Source organism: Aegilops tauschii, chromosome 3 (genome assembly GCF_002575655.3).
Source record: "Aegilops tauschii subsp. strangulata cultivar AL8/78 chromosome 3, Aet v6.0, whole genome shotgun sequence".
NCBI lineage: Eukaryota > Viridiplantae > Streptophyta > Magnoliopsida > Poales > Poaceae > Aegilops > Aegilops tauschii.
The window spans coordinates 457,588,126-457,607,785 of record NC_053037.3 but is presented as its reverse complement, the minus strand read 5'-3'; the positions used below and the strand labels follow the sequence as shown (position 1 = coordinate 457,607,785).

At 43.8% G+C, this 19,660-nt stretch overlaps 1 protein-coding gene across 1 annotated transcript; it reads right to left on the bottom strand.

Annotated features, from left to right (window-relative positions):
- Nucleotides 1-702: 702 nt before the first annotated feature.
- Nucleotides 703-2,920, bottom strand: LOC109771730 (putative pentatricopeptide repeat-containing protein At3g11460, mitochondrial). Its single transcript, XM_020330425.4, has one exon. It carries the CDS (start codon nt 2,855-2,857, stop codon nt 923-925), a length of 1,935 nt encoding a protein of 644 aa, XP_020186014.1. The 5' UTR covers nt 2,858-2,920; the 3' UTR covers nt 703-922.
- Nucleotides 2,921-19,660: the final 16,740 nt, after the last annotated feature.

Sequence of the window (19,660 nt, the reverse complement as noted above, 5' to 3'; positions counted from 1 at the left end):
CGACAAGTAATTCCGAACGGAGGGAGTAGCTGTCAGTAAGCGCAGCACCCAGTATGAAGCCGGGGGGTGCTGTTGCAACAAAGCATAGATCACACTGAGCTCAACCAACGACGGACAGTATTATCGCGACCTGACGCCACTGCATTCCTTGTGTGCCTGATCTTGATATCCTGGCAAAGCATAAGTGCACTAGAATGGCAAAAATAGTTGATAGCAGCAGGAATGCAACGATTCCAATGACAAGAATACAAAATTGCCTTCAAAATCGACTCACACCAGTGGAATCTAATAAACTCTGAAATTGGCGCGCGTGCATGGACATACAGCTCAGCATCACGGTCAATTTTTTTCCTTTGCCCTTCCATCAGCCCTTTCCTGATGCAAAAGATGGCGGTTCATTCTTTATTTGACTAAACAACCGACCTGAGCCATGCCAACGATTCAGAACATGCTGACCATTGCTGGTGTACTCTGAACCACATCTGGTAAAAAAATCTGGCATTGTCACACCATTGTCTCAAACAGGGCCGGGTACTTCCTCCCTAGAAGGTCCAAGGGCGTGCGTGGAGCATTGCATTTCCACAAGCAATTGCATGAGGGGCAATGCCAATTGATCAGGAGTAGAATGCAAGCCTCGAGAAAGTTCACAGTTTGTTCTACTGGCTGTCGAGCACCAGGATAACCATCCACGAATCGGTCCGCACCTCGGATTATGCAAAACAAATGGGAGCCTGTTCGATCTGGGAGTACTGGTCAACCTAACAGCGAGTCCATTTTGCCCGCTGTTGATCCAGCCCTCCACTTTTCTCATAGCTGGAGTGGAAGGACAGTAGTAGCATAGTCACCAAGCCTGTTCCAGTGCAGTGAGTACTGAAGATCCGGAGTGAAATCTTCCTTCTCCTAACAGTCAGCACCAAATTCTTCACCAGTAGTCTTTGCAGGAGCATGCTCCACCTTCGAAGCGATGGAAGCGGCTCGCGTCCCTGACGAGAAATGCTCGGTTGACAATTGCAGAGACCGCCTTCAGGAAAGAGTGGCAGTCCCCGCATATCCTTAGGTTCTTGATCACCACAATCTCACTGTCATCAGTGTTCAGCATACCAAAGGCCACAGCGAGCTTCTCACTGTGAAAGCCGATCAACGGCGCAGCCATCTTCCCAGAGTACCCCTCGTCCACTCTGCCTTGCCCATTTTCCACAGTGCCATCTGTTTTCTCCGTCACCATTTGTTCAAGCTTAATCACGAGCTCGTAAATCCTCTTTGCCTGCGGATGTGAGTGGTCGTCAGCCATGAAGAGATGAACCCTCCCCTTGTGTTCGACATAGCTGCACCCAGGCTCCTTCTTGAGCCCGCGCTCCCTCATCATCGCCCGCACCCTCACTACACCATCCGGTTGTCCCGTGTCTGTGTATATGTTCGCCATGAGCACATAGTAGCCCACATTGCTCGGTTCGAGCTTGATGACATGCTCGAAAGCCTCCTCCCCTATCTCCACATTCTTATGTATCTTGCATGCCCCAAGAAGGGCACCCCACACGGCACCGTCGGCTGGCATGGGCATTGAAGAAATGAGTTCTTGCGCCTCCTTGAGACGGCCGGCCCGTCCAAGGAGGTCCACCATGCAGGTATAGTGCTCCAGTGTAGGTCGCAACTGGTATGTACTCTCCATTGCTGAGAAGTACTTGCGCCCCTCCTCGTACATTCCAGCGTGGCTGCACGCCGACAAGAGGCCGACCATTGCGACATTATCTGGCCGGATGCCTTCTGACACCATCGCCTGGAAGAGATTTACAGCAACATCGCCATGCCCGTGCATGCCGTACCCAGTGATCAGTGCCGTCCAAGACACAATGCTCTTCCTAGGCATTTCGTTGAACAGCCGCTGTGCCTGGGGCAAACTGCCGCAGCGTGCATGGAAGTTGATGAGAGAGTTGCAGAGCTGCATGTTGGCGCGGAAGCCTGGGAGTCTCTCCTGCATGTAGCGTTCGACACCCAGGCCTACACCGCGCGCTCCAAGGTGGGCACATGAGGAGAGTACGCCCACGAGCGTCACGGCGTCCGGCTCCACACCACTGCCATCGTGGCCACACATGCGGCTGTAGAGATCAAGGGCGTCCACCGCGAGGCCATTCTGCGCGTGGGCCGAGAGCACGGCGTTCCACGAGACAATGTCACGGGAGGTCAATGGCATCTCGTCAAAGACCTGCCGGGCAAGGCCAGCGCCGCGGCGCGCGTACGCTGATATGAGGCAGTTGGCCACGTTTGTCTCGGCGGCCAGCCCTGCTTTCCCCGCGAGGGCATGGAGCTGCGGCACGAGGCTATGAGGAGCGGCAGGGAGCAGCGTCATGAGCGTGACGGCGTCGAAGGGGGCGCCGGCCGCCCGCATGCGGCGGAAGAGGGCGAAGCAGGCGGCCGGGAGCGCGTGCAGCGCGCATCCGGAGATGAGGGAGTTGAAGGCGGTGCGGAGCGTGGTGGGAGGCGTGGACGCGAGGGGCATTTCGTCGAGGAGTTGGTGGGCGCGTGGGAGCAGGCCGAGGCGGGAGTAGGAGGAGAGCAGCGAGGAGAGGAGGTAGGCGTCGGAGGAAGGGAGCAGGCCGCGCTTGTGACCGAGTGCCTGTATCTGGGCGACGCCGGAGACCAGGGATAGCGCCGTGCAAGAGATGACCGCGGCTGGTAGCGCAAGGGCGTGCGGCGGCGGCGAGGGGTCGCCGCCGCGTAGCAGGGCTAGGACCTCCCGGTGCCGGCCGAGGCGCGACAAGGTGCGCACCCGGGCGCTCCATGGCTCCGTGCCATTAGCGTCGCCTGCTAAGGCGGCGGCGGTGGAGGTCGTCGCGGAAGTGGAAGGCTCGGTGGTCATCTTTAGCCAGCACAAGCCGGGAGTTTTTTTTAAGTAAATTTTGAGGGGACGAGATGATCCCGACCTAGTTGCGAAACGGTGCTTCCCTCCCAGGGCCCAGGTCGCTGGTTAGCTGTTGGCGGCCTAACAAGGCCCAGGTCGCCTAAACGGGACCATATGGCATCCGAGCGGTTCGTTTCCGCCGCCGCCGCCGTCGCCGTCGCCTCCCGATCCGATCCCCTTCCTCTATGCGTACTTTGTTTCTGGTTTCAGATCAACCAGCTCGTTGAAGCAGCGCGAGAGTTGCCGACGTTCATCGCTGATGCCCGCTACACGCCTGACGTTACATCTCCAACAGCTGATGGAGCAGCTTGACCAAGAAGCCCAGTCCAGAGCTCACTTGGAGGAGGAGCTTGTCAAGGAGAGGCAGGCCAACGCTCTTTTGCAGGAGCAGCTTCGAAAGAAGAACGAAGATGAAGCCACGTACAAGCAGCAGATAGCAACTCTCACGCAGAGGAATCAAGCTGAAGCAAAGAAAAGCAAGAGTGACGTCGCCAAGCTCCAAGATGAGATAAGGAAGCTCACTGGTGTTCTTAAGGCTAGGCATGAGGAAGACAAGCTGAGCTGGGAGCGCATTCAAGGCGTCTTGAAGGCTTGGGATGATCGCAAAGCTGCTCGTGGATGTAGTTTAGCTGAGTAAAATGTACAGAGAGATGTACAGCCATAGTCCGATTCTGGGTGAGTAAAAAAATATGTCCAGTCCTACAATCACATACTGTGTTATCACCATGGCACTTGTTATTTGTGACCTCTAGTACAGAGAGTTTTATGTGCTGTATTTTTTTGAAGGACATGGCTAGGAAGCGCAGCTACGCTCGTTCGTTGTTTAGAGCGCACCTTCATATATAGTAGGTATGTGTCCTTGTGTCCAGCTGCTAGACTATAAAAGGAAATTGCTTAGCCACATCCCGTGGCGCACATGGATACTGCTAGAATCGGCCTAGATCTTGTCCTCACGTGCATTTATTTGGGGTTTAAAAAGTCATAAAAGCCATAACTTTTGATTCAAGCTTCAAAATCTAGTTCCGTTTTCACCGTCAGGTTCATCATGATGAGTTCTTCAAAACAAGATCCCATATGAGTAGGTTTCCTCAAACTTTTTTTGAGAGCAACTTTGGGTGCAATGGAGGCAACTATAGTGCTATAGGAAAGCAACTTCTTCTTTTTGGCCTAGTAGGACTGACTATTAGGTTGGTTTGTGTAAAAACAAGAAAATCACACAAAACATAAGGTTTCTTTAGTGCTATATACAAAGCAACTTCGCTGCACTATGTATATCTGTGAATTTTGCTATGATTGTCCCAATTTGCGTGTCATGGTTGCTCAATTGCCAATTGTTGATGGTCAGTGGCCTACTGTTGATGTTCAATTGCCTATTAATGCTATAAATTGCCTACTATTGATGCCTAGTTGCTGCTATTGGTAATTAGTTGCCTACAATTGCTGCTCAGTTGCCTAACTTTGCAAAAATAGTTGCTTACAATATTACGAAGTTATTTATAATATTGTTTTTCTAAGTTGCCTACAAACACTCTGAAGTGGTTTAGATTCACCATCATGTTAGCCTACCATAAATAGCAATAGCAGACACAGGAGCATCACTGATAGATGACTTCATAGTATTACACGCAATTTAGAAACAATGACATACAAGCATGAACAAATAGGCAAGTTGGATGTACTAGTGAGGAAGTTAGGAGAATATTAGACAAAATTGTTTTTTTTTTGAAAAAGAGGAATACCCCTGGCCTCTGCATCTCTTGATGCACACAGCCAAATTATAGACAAATTTAACTAGGACACGAAATGTAGTGAAGTTGTCTGCTTTTAGCACTAAAGTTGCCTCTTGTAGAAGGAAAGTTGCTTATGATGATGTTGTGATGTTATCTAGCTCTGTTTCGAAGTTGTTACGTATTATTAGTTAGTTTTTTATTGTTGCTAATTAGTTATTTTTAATGGAGTGAAGTTGCTTCTATTTGGCACTAAAGTTGCCTCATCTAGCATAAAAGTTGCTTTGATTTTTTTTAAAGAAACATATCCATGTGGGGTTTAGTTTTGAAGAGCTTGTCGTGACCTGGCTAGGCAACTCATGTGTGTTTTCATCATTATATCTGAAGATTTCAACGATTTTTACAGGCAACTCGACTGAAAATTAAGAATTTATGTAGGCTTGTGGGCAATTGTCTGATCTGCCTCCTATGAAACTTCTGGTTACCCCCTATGCAACTTCTTATCTAACACCCGCGACCTGGCTAGCCAACAGCCACGCACTCGGTAGTGTTGGCATCTTAGGTCCTCTGATGGACAACTTTTATAGTATTTTAAGCAATTAGGGATCACTCGTAGGCAACGTCGTATCGACGTAGGCAAATTGTTGGTTTATGAGTTAGAGAATTTGGAAACCATGTTAGAAAACTTCCCACTTCACGGTGAGAAACTTTCACAGTATGGTAGGCAACTGAACTATGTAGAACTTAGTTTTTGATGTATGAAACTAAGCAACCATGGTAACCACCAATTACACTATTGCACACAACTAAGTAGGAGGCTACTAGGCGCAATTCACTTATACATTGGTGAAATTCTTCTAGCATCAAAGTTGCTCATGTTTAGAACTAAACTTGCCCCATCTAGCATCAAAGTTGCTTTTGAAAAAAAAATCATCAAAACATGTTCATATGGGATCTAGTTTTAAAGAACTTGTCACAAGGAACCCAATGGTGAAAACAAATCATAATTTCGGCACGCGGTTTGAAAGTTATAGCTTTTTGAATTTTCTTGTACCAGAATTAATGCACGTTACGTCATTACTGGGTTCACACGGACGGTCGGACGAGGTGAAGAAAATGAACATACTATAGTGGAGGAATCTTTCCGTATATAGAATGGGTGGGTGGGCAGTTTTCCAAATCAGGGATCAGTTTGTCGCGTCGTTCCATCTTTGAGCGCGCACTCGGATCAACAGAAAAGTGCAGCTGCACTTTCTAGCATTTAGGTTTTTTGAATGATCACAAATTATCCCAGTTAAGACAAGTTATATAATTCAGAATAACAACAAGTTTGCCCTTTTTTTTGAATGATCACAAATTATCCCAGTTAAGACAAGTTATATAATTCAGAATAACAACAAGTTTGCCCTTTTTTTTGAATGATCACAAATTATCCCAGTTAAGACAAGTTATATAATTCAGAATAACAACAAGTTTGCCCTTTTTTTGAATGATCACAAATTATCCCAGTTAAGACAAGTTATATATTTCAGAATAACAACAAGTTATATAATTCAGAGTAACTGCGCTCAAACTCCATTGGGGCCGATCCTGCTTCTCTACCACAGGATTCGGTTGGTGTGTAGAAGAATTGGCCTTGAGGAGCTTTTAGCAACTGCAGACAAGTTAACATCCGCCCTTTTGAAACTTGTAACACTTGTGGATCTGCGGCATTGTTCGTTGGCCACTTGAGTGGCCACTTGACTCGAGCGAGCGGCCAAGCTGAGAGTAGAAACCCACTTGACTCGAGCGAGCGGCCAAGCTGAGAGTAGAAACTGCATCTTGGCAGGAAACTTCTTCCTGTATCAACCATGAAGTGATAAAAGAAGAAAACAATCACAAGTAATGGTATATTAATATATTCTGGACCACATGTTCTGTTTACTTAACAAAAGATTCTCTGCTCAAGAGGGGGTGGAAAGGGCCCAAAGAATGTGTATTGTGTGGTAAAGATGAATCTGTAGACCATTTGTTTTTTTTCATGCTTTGCTGCCTCTCTTCTGTGGAGTTTAATTAAATATGCCTTTAATCTTTGATCTGTGCCCAGTTGAGGTGTGAACTATTTTGGCAGGTGGATTAAAACTTTTGCTAAAAATGATCAGAAACTTGCTATGATTGGCATGGGTGCTTTGATGTGGACTGTTTGGAAATGTCGCAATGCTGTTATATTTGATGGCAAAAATGTAATGATCTCTATGACATACTGGATTACTTCTTGGTCTATTTTACAGACAAAGGACCAAGCAAGAAGAATGCTGGAGCTGGTGTCAAGACTTCTCGAATAGGTGGCAAGTGAGGTTTACAGGGCATCACAAGGATGGAGGATCAACGTTGCGAGGATTCAAGCCTGAGGCTGCTTTTGTGGTGTGGATTTGTCTCCACACGCGTTGATCTCCTTGTAATAGGTCTAGTCTGCTTGTTGATGCCTGTTTTGCTTAGGTGACACTCCTGTTGTGCGCCTCCCTCCTGGTGGCTTTTGTTTAGAGGGCTTAACTCCTGCGTTGGATGCTGGATCTTATTACTTTGGGCTTCGTTAGTTAGCTGTTTGCTGCGTTTTTCGTTTGTGTCTATAGTTCTCATGACTTGCAGCTTGCTGCTTGGTTTCCCTTAACGGAATTCGGAGGGGGAAACCCTTCTTTGATAAAAAAAACTTACTAGCACCTAAGAATTTATCAGATCTGAATGTACAAAGGTTGCACCCTAAACCCTAAACCCCTACTGGCCAAGAAGGTGCTGTTATATATAAATTAAAATTATGATGCCCAACTTTATTCTTCTAGCAACTTGAACACTTTGCCATACATACATATTGAGCTCTGCAAGGTTGGTAGTCAAGGAATAAAAGTATGGCAACCTAATAAGGAGTAATAAAGTTCAATTGACCTTTATTTTTCTAGCAACTTGAACACTTTGCCATGCCCGATTTTTCTCTAAGAAAATGCATGTCACTTTGGTACTCATGTATGCAGAAATCATATGAAGCTCATGTGACTTGTGTATGCACAAATCAGAAGGTCATGTAACTTGTGTATGCACAAATCAGAAGCTCTTGTGAATTGTCTATGCACAGATCATATGAACAGAACAATACACATAACACACTAACTGAACTTTTGCATAAGCACAATCATATATCAAACTAACAATGTATACATAAGTCACATGGACACAACAGTAATCACAATTGAAACATCTGCAAACATGTGCAAAAGTATTACCCATTTACATGTACAGTAGATTCACCATGGCTGCCATGGGAGGACCTTGGGGAAGAAGCAAGGGAGCTCACCTAGGGTTGATGCCGTCGGAGAGGGGTACTTGGGGGTTCAGCCGGGGTCCATCGATGTCAGCATCGGCGTTGAGGTCGACTCTGCAGCCGGTGGGGGTGCAACATCGGGTGCGGGCGGGGATGCGGCTTCGGGGTGGTGTTCTGGAAGGGAACCGACAGGGATTGCCCTGTAGATGTCGGATCTGGTGGTGGAGTGGTGAGGAACACTAGATGAAAAAATATATATCGTATGTCAGATTTGTTTGGCTACTTCTAGATGCTTCCACTCTAGTGTAGTGTTTCTTTTCTTTTCTACCCTACCTGCTGTTTCTAGAGTTCTGTAGTTATAAGTAGCTGTGAGTAGAATGGTGAATCCTAAGTAATGTTTTCTATAGTATTCCAGCTATAAGTAGAAGTATGTGAAGGCTTCCCAAAGCCCTATAAATAGAGGTCCTCACCTCTACTTTGTAACCCATACTATGTACCCACTACCTATAATAGAACTTGTTGTTCTTATCTAAGATCTTGGAGTAGATCTTGTGCTCTAGGAGTTCTGGATTGAACTCTTGCTGCCATATCGGCCTACATTCGCCACTAGAGCGATATCTAGCGCAACACGTTGAAGTTGTTCCTTAAACACTTGTGTTGTACACATTGTAGCAGCAAGGTGGAGTTGCTCCTCCACAACCTTTGTGTTGTTTCAGATGGTACCAGAGCCTCGTTGATCCATACTAGTTCTTGTTGTCCTCTTCGAGAGCAAGCTGCAGCAAGCAATGGAGCAATTGGAGAAGAGGATGGATGTTGCAGAACAACAAATCAAAGAGCTGTGTTAAGATCTTAATCGGAGATTTGACCAGCTGGTTTAGATGATAAAAAGGGTGTCCCCCTGCTACCAATGAAGGAGATTCATCTAAAGAAGAAGAAGATGTTCATCAAAGAAGAAGGAGAGGTAATCTTGGAGCAAGACCGCCACAACAACATGCTGTTCAATGTGCTTCAAGAAGGCCAATTTATGTTGAAGCTTCTGAAGGTGAAGAATATGATGATGCCCTTGAAGAACCAAATCTCTACGCATATCGGAGAGCACCCAATCCTACATATGCAAGAGATACATACAAGGTGAAAGCTGAGATCCCAAGTTTTAATGGAAATGTTGATATTGAAGGGTGCCTAGATTGGTTATATGAAGTGGAGACTTTCTTTGAGGTCATGGAGGTTCCGAAAGATCATAGAGTTCCTTTGGTCGCATACAAGCTGAAAGGAGGAGCCGGTGCATGGTCGCATCGTGTTCAAGAAGAGCGCAGGCTGAGAGGGGAACCTCGTGTGAGAACTCGAAGGTGTCGTACATTCGGTACTCGATCGGTGGAGCGCGAAGAAAGTTCGACTACATCAATCGCGTTGTGTAACGCTTTCACTTTCGGTCTACGAGGGTACAAGGACATACTCTCCCCCTCGTTGCTATGCATCTCCATGGATAGGTCATTGCGTGTGCGTAGAATTTTTTTTGTTTTCCACGCAACGTTTCCCAACATTTGAGCCTCGCACAAAAGGAATACCATACGGAGTTCAAACAGAATAAAACTCCACGATGATTTTTCTTGGACCAGAAGACACCCAGGGGACTTGGAGTCCAAGTCAGAAGAGTCACGAGGCGGCGGGAAGGGTGGGAGGCGCGCCCTAGGGGGGGCGCCCCTACCTTGTGGGCCCCTCGGGACTCCCCTGACCTAGATCTTTCTCCTATAAATTCACATATATTCCAAAACCACCAAAGGCATCCACGAAAACACTTTTCCACCACCGCAACCTTCTGTTCCCGTGAGATACCATCTTGGGCCTTTTCCGGCATCCTGCCGGAGGGGGAATCGATCACGGAGGGCTTCTACATCAACTCCATTGCCCTTCCGATGAAGCGTGAGTAGTTTACCTCAGACCTATGGGTCCATAGCTAGTAGCTAGATGGCTTCTTCTCTCTCTTTGATTCTCAATACCACTGATGTCTCCCCGATGATGGCGCCAGAAAGCTCCTGTCTGCTAGGACTACGTCGGTATTTCCCCAAAGAGGGAGGGATGATCTAGCACAGGGACGGTAGGTATTTCCCTCAGTGATGAAACCAAGTTATCGAACCAGTAGGAGAACCAAGCAACACAACGTAAACAACACCTGCACACAAAGAACAAATACTCGCAACCCGACGTGTAAAAGGGGTTGTCAATCCCTTTCGGGTACGACGCCTCAAGATAGGCAAACAGACGTGAATAAAATTGTAGTAGATTGATAGATCGAACGCCAAAATAAAATAAATAAGAATAAATTGCAGCAAGGTATTTTTGTATTTTTGGTTTAATAGATCTGAAAATAAAAGCAAAGGAAAAGTAGATCGCAAAGGCAAATAATATGAGAAAGAGACCCGGGGGCCGTAGGTTTCACTAGTGGCTTCTCTCGAGAAAAATAGCAAACGGTGGGTGAACAAATTACTGTTGGGCAATTGATAGAACTTCAAATAATCATGACGATATCCAGGCAATGATCATTATATAGGCATCACGTCCAAGATTAGTAGACCGACTCCTGCCTGCATCTACTACTATTACTCCATACATCGACCGCCATCCAGCATGCATCTAGTGTATTAAGTTCAGGGAACAACGGAGTAATGCAATAAGAATGATGACATGATGTAGACAAGATCTATCTACGTAGAGATAGACCCCATCATTTTATCCTTAGTAGCAACGATACATATGTGTCGGTTCCCCTTCGGTCACTGGGATCAAGCACCGTAAGATCGAACCCACTACAAAGCACCTCTTCCCATTGCAAGATAAATAGATCAAGTTGGCCGAACAAAACCCAAATATCGGAGAAGAAATACGAGGCTATAAGCAATCATGCATATAAGAGATCAAAGAAACTCAAATAACTTTCATGGATATAAAAAGGTATAACTGATCATAAACTCAAAGTTCATCAGATACCAACAAACACACCGCAAAAAGAGTTACATCATATGGATCTCCAAGAGACCGTTGTATTGAGAATTCAGCGAGAGAGAGGAAGACATCTAGCTACTAACTACGGACCTGAAGGTCTACAAAGAACTACTCATGCATCATCGGAGAGGCACTAATGGAAGTGGTGAACCCCTCCGTGATGGTGTCTAGATTGGATCTGGTGGTTCTGGACTCTGCGGCGGCTGGAATTGATTTTTGTCGACTCCCCTAGGGTTTCTGGAATATTTGGGTATTTATAGAGCAAAGAGGCGGTCCGGGGGGCACCCGAGGTGGGCACAACCCACCAGGGCGTGCCTGGACCTCCTGGCGCGCCCTGGTGGGTTGTGCTCCCCTCGGAGCACCCCCCCAGGCGCAGCCAGGGCCTATTATGTGTCTTCTGGTCCATAAAAAATCTCCGTAAAGTTTCGTTGCATTTGGACTCTGTCTGATATTGATTTCCTGCAATGTAAAAAATATGCAGAAAACAGCAACTGGCACTTGGCACTATGTCAATAGGTTAGTACTAAAAAATGATATAAAACGACTATAAAATGATTATTAACATCCAAGATTGATAATATAACAGCATGGAACAATTAAAAATTATAGATACATTGGAGACGTATCAACATCCCCAAGCTTAACTCCTACTCGTCCTCGAGTAGGTAAGTGATAAAAACAGAATTTTTGATGTGGAGTGCTGCCTAAAATGTCATATTATATTCTTTTCTTTATAGCATGGACATTTGGACTTTTATGTGGTTCAAAGCAATAGTCTAGTTTTGACATGATAATTTAAATACTCAAGCATATCAACAAGCAACTATGTATTTCAAAATATCAACGCTAAAATAAGTTATCCCTAGCCCATCATGCTCAATCATGGATCCATTCATGAAACACACTCGCATATTAGCTACACCCAATACTCAAGTACGATAATATTGCCTCCTAGTTGGTGCTTTTATAAGAGAAGATGGAGACTCAAATTCAAAAATAAAAATTGCATAAAGTAAAAGAAAGGCCCTTCGCAGAGGGAAGTAGGGATTTGTAGAGGTGCCAGAGTTCAAAGTGAATAACTTAGAGATAAAAACATTTTGGGAGGTGTGTCTTTCGCACCAACGAAAACGACTTAGAGTTCCCAACACTTTCCATGCTAGATATATCATAGGCGGTTCCCAAACAGAAAATAAAGTTTATTCCTTTTTCAACCATACTTTCACTTTCCATGGCTAGTCGTATCCACGGGTGCCCTCCATACCAACACTTTCCAAGAAATTTATTATTTGACAACATAAAGTAAATTCATTTTTCATTTCGGGACTGGGCATCCCTAATACCTTTGCCTTACTCTCGTGCAATGACAAGTGAATAAACACTCATCGTGAGAATAGCACATCTAGCATGGAAAATATTAGCCACCCCTCACCGCTCCGCGAGTAGTACGAACACACAAAAGAGAAGTTTATTTTGAAAATTAGAGATGGCACATGCAAATTTGCTTAGAACGGCAAAAGAATACCACATATAGGTAGATATAGTGGACTCATGTGGCAAAACTGGTTTAAAGGTTTTTGGATGCGCAAGTAGTGATCATACTTACTGCAAAATGAAGGCTAGCAAAAGATTGGGAAGCGACCAACCAAGAAACAGATAATCTCATAAGTGAGCATTAAGCATAATTAACACCGAATAATGCACCACAAGTAGGATATAATTTCATTGCATGACTATTGACTTTCGAGCTTGCGTAGGGAATCACAAACCTTAACACCAATATTCTTACTAAAGCATAATTACTCATCAACATAACTCACATATCACATCATCATATCTCAAAACTATTACTAAGAATCAAGTTTATTTTGTCCAATGATCTTCATGAAAGTTTTTTTATATCCTTCTTGGATATCTATCACTTTGGGACTAATTTTCATATGTTGCTTTTCATAAGCTCAAACAAATATAAGTGAAGATCATGAGCATAATATTTCTTTCTCTCAAATTAATTTAAGTGAAGCAAGAGAGAATTTCTTAAATTTTTTACTAACTCTCAAATAAATCTAAGTGAAGCAAGAGAGCATTTCTTCAAAAATACTAAATCACACCGTGATCAAAAAGATATAAGTGAAGCACTAGAGCAAGTCCATAGCTCATAAAAAATTTAAGTGAAGCATAGAGAGCAATTCTAACAAGTCATGACATAATTTTGGCTCTCTCAAATAGGTGTGTCCAGCAAGGAACCCAGACTAAAAACACAAAATAAAACAAGCAAAGACTCATATCATACAAGACACTCCAAGCAAAACACATAGTATGTGACGAATAAAAATATAGCTTCGAGTAAAATACCGATGGTCGTTAGAACAAAGGGGGGATGCCACTCGGGGCATCCCCAAGCTTAGTTTCTTGCTTCTTTTGGATAATAGCTTGGGATGTCGGGGCATCCCCAAGCTTAGGCTCTTCTTACTCGTAAGATAACCCAAAACTTGAAAATCTCAATCACACAAAACTCAACAAAACCTTCGTGAGATCCGTTAGTATAAGAAAATAAATCACTACTATAAGTACTGTTGCAACCTATTCATATTATGTTTTTGCATTATATCTACTGTATTCCGACTTTTCTATGGCAAAAACTCATCAAAGAAAACCATAGAGCCATCAAAACAAGCACACAACGCAAAGAAAACATAATCTGTCAAAAACAGAACAGTTTGTAGCAATCTGGATATTTCGAATACTTCTGAAACTCCAAAAATTCTGAAAAATTAGGATGACCTGAGAAATTTGTATAATAATCTTCTGCAAAAGAATCAGGGCAAAAGCACCTTTCTGTGATTTATGAAAATTATTTTCGTGAGTGCATAAGTTTCTGTTTTTCAGCAAGATCAAACAACTATCACTCAAGAAGATCCTAAAGGCTTTACTTGGCACAAACACTAATTAAAACACAAAAACACAAAATAACAGTAGCATAATTGTGCAAACACTCAAGAATAGAAAGCAAAAAAGCAAAAAAATAATTATTCATTGGGTTGCCTCCTAACAAGCGCTATAGTTTTACGCCCTTAGCTAGGCATAAAGCAAGGATCTAAGTTTTGTCATCTTTGTTTCGAGATCCATAAGATGCCCTCATGATTGATTCATATGGTGGCCTAATTCTTGTTCTAGGGAAGTGTTCCATACCTTCCTCAAAGGAAATTGGAACTTAATATTGCATTCTTTCATATCAATCACGACACCAATAGTGCGTAAGAACGGTCTACCAAGAATAATTGGACAAGACGGATTGCAATCAATATCAAGAACAATAAAATCTATGGGCACACAATTCCTATTTGCAAGAATAAGAACATCATTCATTCTTCCCATAGGCTTTTTAATAGTAGAATCCGCCAAGTGCAAATTTAAAGAGCATTCTTCAAGATCGGTAAGACCAAGCAAATCACATAAAGATTTCGGAATTGTGGAAACACTAGCACCCAAGTCACACAAAGCAAAACACTCATAATGTTTAATCTTGACTTTGATAGTAGGTTCCCATTCATCATGCAATTTTCTAGGAATTGATACTTCTAATTCCAATTTTTCTTCAAAAGCTTTCATCATAGTGAAGGAAATATGCCCTAGGGGCAATAATAAAGTTGTTATTTATATTTCATTATATCACGATAAATGTTTATTATTCATGCTAGAATTGTATTAATCGGAAACTTAGTACATGTGTGAATACATAGACAAACAGAGTGTCCCTAGTATGCCTCTACTTGACTAGCTCGTTAATCAAAGATGGTTAAGTTTCCTAACCATAGACATGTGTTGTCATTTGATGAACGGGATCACATCATTAAAGAATTATGTGATGGACAAGACCCATCCGTTAGCTTAGCATTATGATCGTTTAGTTTTATTGCTATTGCTTTCTTCATGACTTATACATGTTCCTCTGACTATGAGATTATGCAACTCCCGGATACCGGAGGAACACCTTGTGTGCTATCAAACGTCACAACGTAATTGGGTGATTATAAAGATGCTCTACAGGTGTCTCTGAAGGTGTTTGTTGAGTTGGCATAGATGAAGATTAGGATTTGTCACTCCATTTATCAGAGAGGTATCTCTGGGCCCTCTCGGTAATGCACATCACTATAAGCCTTGCAAGCAATGTGACTAATGAGCTAGTTGTGGGATGATGCATTATGGAACGAGTAAAGAGACTTGCTGGTAACGAGATTGAACTAGGTATGATGATACCGATTATCGAATCTCGGGCAAGTAACATACCGATGACAAAGGGAACAACGTATGTTGTTATGCGGTTTGACCGATAAAGATCTTCGTAAAATATGTAGGAGCCAATATGAGCATCTAGGTTCCGCTATTGTTTATTGACCAGAGATGTGTCTCAGTCATGTCTACATAGTTCTCGAACCTGTAGGGTCCACACGCTTAACATTCGATGACGATTTGTATTATGAGTTATGTGATTTGATGACCGAAGTTTGTTCGGAGTCCCGAATGAGATCACGGACATGACGAGGAGTCTCAAAATGGTCAAGAAGATTCATATATTGAAAGGTTATATTCGGACATCGGAATGGTTCCGTGTGATTCAGGTATTTTTCCGGAGTACCGAGGGGTTACCGAAACCCCCGGGGAAGTTAATGGGCCTTAGTGGGCTTTAGTGGAGAAAGGGAAGTAGGGCCACGAGGTGGCGCGCGCCTCCCCCTTCCCAAACCGAATTGGACAAGGGGTGGGGGCGCGGCCCCTCCTTCCTTCTCCTTCTCCCCTCCTTCCTTTCCCTCCGGTGGAAGAAAGGGAAAGGGGGGGCCGAATCCTACTTGGACTAGTAGTCCAAGTAGGACCCCCCTTGGCGCGCCCCTCCTGGCTGTCGGCCTCTCTCCCTCCCTCCTTTATATACGTGGCCAGGAGGCACCCCAAAGCACAACGAATAATCTCCTAGCCGTGTGCGGTGCCCCCTCCACAGTTTAACACCTCGGTCATATCGTCGTAGTGCTTAGGCGAAGCCCTGCGCCGGTAACTTCATCATCACCGTCGCCACGCCGTCGTGATGATGGAACTCTCCCTCGTCCTCAATTGGATCAAGAGCTCGAGGGACGTCATCGTGCTGAACGTGTGCTGAACACAGAGGTGCCGTACGTCCGGTACTTGGATCAGTTGGATTGTGAAGACGTTTGACTACATCAACCGCGTTACTAAATGCTTCCGCTTTCGGTATATGAGGGTACGTGGACACACTCTCCTATCTTGTTGCTATGCTAATCCTAGATAGATCTTGCATGATCGTAGGATTTTTTTTGAATTACTACGTTCCCGAACAGTGGCATCCGAGCCAGGTCTATGCGTAGATGTTATATGCACGAGTAGAACACAATGAGTTGTGGGCGATAATAGTCATACTGCTTACCACCAACGTCTTACTTTGATTCGGCGGTATTGTTGGATGAAGCGGCTCGGACCGACATTACATGACCGCGTTCATGAGACTGGTTCTACCGACGTGCTTCACACATAGGTGGCTAGCGGGTGTATGTTTCTCCAACTTTAGTTGAACCGAGTTTGACTACGGCCGGTCCTGGTTGAAGGTTAAAACAGCACACTTGACGAAAAATCGTTGTGGTTTTGATGCGTAGGTAAGAACGGTTCTTGCTAGAAGCCCGTAGTAGCCACATAAAACTTGCAACAACAAAGTAGAGGACGTCTAACTTGTTTTTGCACGGCATGTTGTGATGTGATATGGTCAAGACGTGATGAGATATAAATTGTTGTATGAGATGATCATGTTTTGTAACCGTTATTGGCAACTGGCAGGAGCCTTATGGTTGTCGCTTTATTGTATGAAATGCAATCGCCATGTAATTGCTTTACTTTATCACTAAGCGGTAGTGATAGTCGTAGAAGCAATAGTTGGCGAGACGACAACGGTGCTACGATGGAGATCAAGGTGTCAAGTCGGTGATGATGGAGATCATGACGGTGCTTTGGAGATGGAGATCAAAGGCACAAGATGATGATGGCCATATCATGTCACATATTTTGATTGCATGTGATGTTTATCCTTTATGCATCTTATTTTGCTTAGTACGGCGGTAGCATTATAAGATGATCTCTCACTAAATTTCAAGGTATAAGTGTTCTCCCTGAGTATGCACCATTGCTACAGTTTGTGGTGCCGAGACACCACGTGATGATCGGGTGTGATAAGCTCTACATTCACATACAACGGGTGCAAGCCAGTTTTGCACGTGCAGAATACTCGGGTTAAACTCGACGAGCCTAGCATATGCAGATATGGCCTCGGAACACTGAGACCGAAAGGTCGAACGTGAATCATATAGTAGATATGATCAACATAGTGATGTTCACCATTGAAAACTACTCCATCTCACGTGATGATCGGATATGGTTTAGTTGATATGGATCGCGTGATCATTTAGATGACTAGAGGGATGTCGATCTAAGTGGGAGTTCGTAAGTAATATGATTAATTGAAGTTTAATTTATCATGAACTTAGTACCTGATAGTTTTTGCATGTCTATGTTGTTGTAGATCAATGGCCCATGCTACCGTTCCTTTGAATTTTAATGCGTTACTAGAGAAAGGTAAGTTGAAAGATGATGGTAGCAATTACACTGACTGGGTCCGTAACTTGAGGATTATCCTCATTGCTGCACAGAAGAATTACGTCCTGGAAGCACCGCTAGGTGCAAGACCCACTGCAGGAGCAACTCCGGACGTTATGAACGTCTAGCAGAGCAAAGTTGATGACTACTCGATAGTTCAGTGTGCCATGCTTTACGGCTTAGAATCGGGACTTCAAAGACGTTTTGAACGTCATGGAGCATATGAGATGTTTCAGGAGTTGAAGTTAATATTTCAAGCAAATGCCCGAATTGAGAGATATGAAGTCTCCAATAAGTTCTATAGCTACAAGATGGAGGAGAATAGTTCTGTCAGTGAACATATACTCAGAATGTCTGGGTACCACAACCACTTGACTCAACTGGGAGTTAATCTTCCTGATGATAGTGTCATTGACAGAGTTCTTCAATCACTGCCACCAAGCTACAAAAGCTTCGTGATGAACTATAATATGCAAGGGATGGATAAGAAAATTCCTGAGCTCTTCGCGATGCTAAAGGCTACGGAGGTAGAAATCAAGAAGTAGAATCAAGTGTTGATGGTTAACAAGACCACTAGTTTCAAGAAAAAGGGCAAAGGGAATAAGAGGAACTTCAATAAAAACGGCAAGCAAGTTGCTGCTCAAGTAAAGAAGCCCAAGTCTGGACCTAAGCCTGAAACTGAGTGCTTCTACTGCAAACGGACTGGTCACTGGAAGCGGAACTGCCCCAAGTATTTAGCGGATAAGAAGGATGGCAAAGTGAAAGGTATATTTGATATACATGTTATTGATGTGTACCTTACTAATGCTCGCAGTAGTGCCTGGGTATTTGATACTGGTTATGTTGCTCATATTTGCAACTCGAAATAGGGGCTACGGATTAAATGAAGATTGGCTAAGGACGAGATGACGATATGCGTGGGAAATGGTTCCAAAGTCAATGTGATCGCCGTCGGCACGCTACCTCTACATCTACCTTCGGGATTAGTTTTAGACCTGAATAATTGTTATTTGGTGCCAACGTTAAGCATGAACATTATATCTGGATCTTGTTTGATGCGAGACGGTTATTCATTTAAATCAGAGAATAATTGTTGTTCTATTTATATGAGTAATATCTTTTATGGTCATGCACCCTTGATGAGTGGTCTATTTTTGTTGAATCTCGATTGTAGTGATACACATATTCATAATATTGAAGCCAAAGGATGCAAGGTTAATAATGATAGTGCAACTTATTTGTGGCACTGCTGTTTAGGTCATATTGGTGTAAAGCGCATGAAGAAACTCCATGCTGATGGGCTTTTGGAATCACTTGATTATGAATCACTTGATGCTTGCGAACCATGTCTCATGGGCAAGATGACTAAGACTCCGTTCTCCGGAACAATGGAGCGAGCAACAGACTTGTTGGAAATAATACATACTGATGTATGCGGTCCGATGAGTGTTGAGGCTCACGGCGGGTATCATTATTTTCTGACCTTCATAGATGATTTGAGTAGATATGGGTATATCTACTTGATGAAACATAAGTCTGAAAAATTTGAAAAGTTCAAAGAATTTCAGAGTGAAGTGGAAAATCATCGTAACAAGAAAATAAAGTTTCTGCGATCTGATCGTGGAGGTGAATATTTGAGTTATGAGTTTGGCCTTCATTGGAAACAATGTGGAATAGTTTCGCAACTGACGCCACCTGGAACACCACAGTGTAATGGTGTGTCCGAACGTCGTAACCGTACTTTATTAGATATGGTGTGATCTATGATGTCTCTTACCGATTTACCACTATCGTTTTGGGGCTATGCTTTAGAGACGGCTGCATTCACGTTAAATAGGGCACCATCTAAATCCATTGAGACGACACCATATGAACTGTGGTTTGGCAAGAAATCTAAGCTGTCGTTTCTTAAAGTTTGGGGCTGCAATGCTTATGTGAAAAAACTTCAACCTGATAGGCTCGAACCCCAATCGGAGAAATGCGTCTTCATAGGATACCCAAAGGAGACTGTTGGGTACACCTTCTATCACAGATCCGAAGGCAAGATATTCGTTGCTACGAATGGATCCTTTCTAGAGAAGGAGTTTC

Coding starts and splice junctions, on each gene's coding strand:
- LOC109771730 (XM_020330425.4), bottom strand. CDS start 2,857: ATGACCACCGAGCCTTCCACTTCCGCGACGACCTCCACCGCCGCCGCC.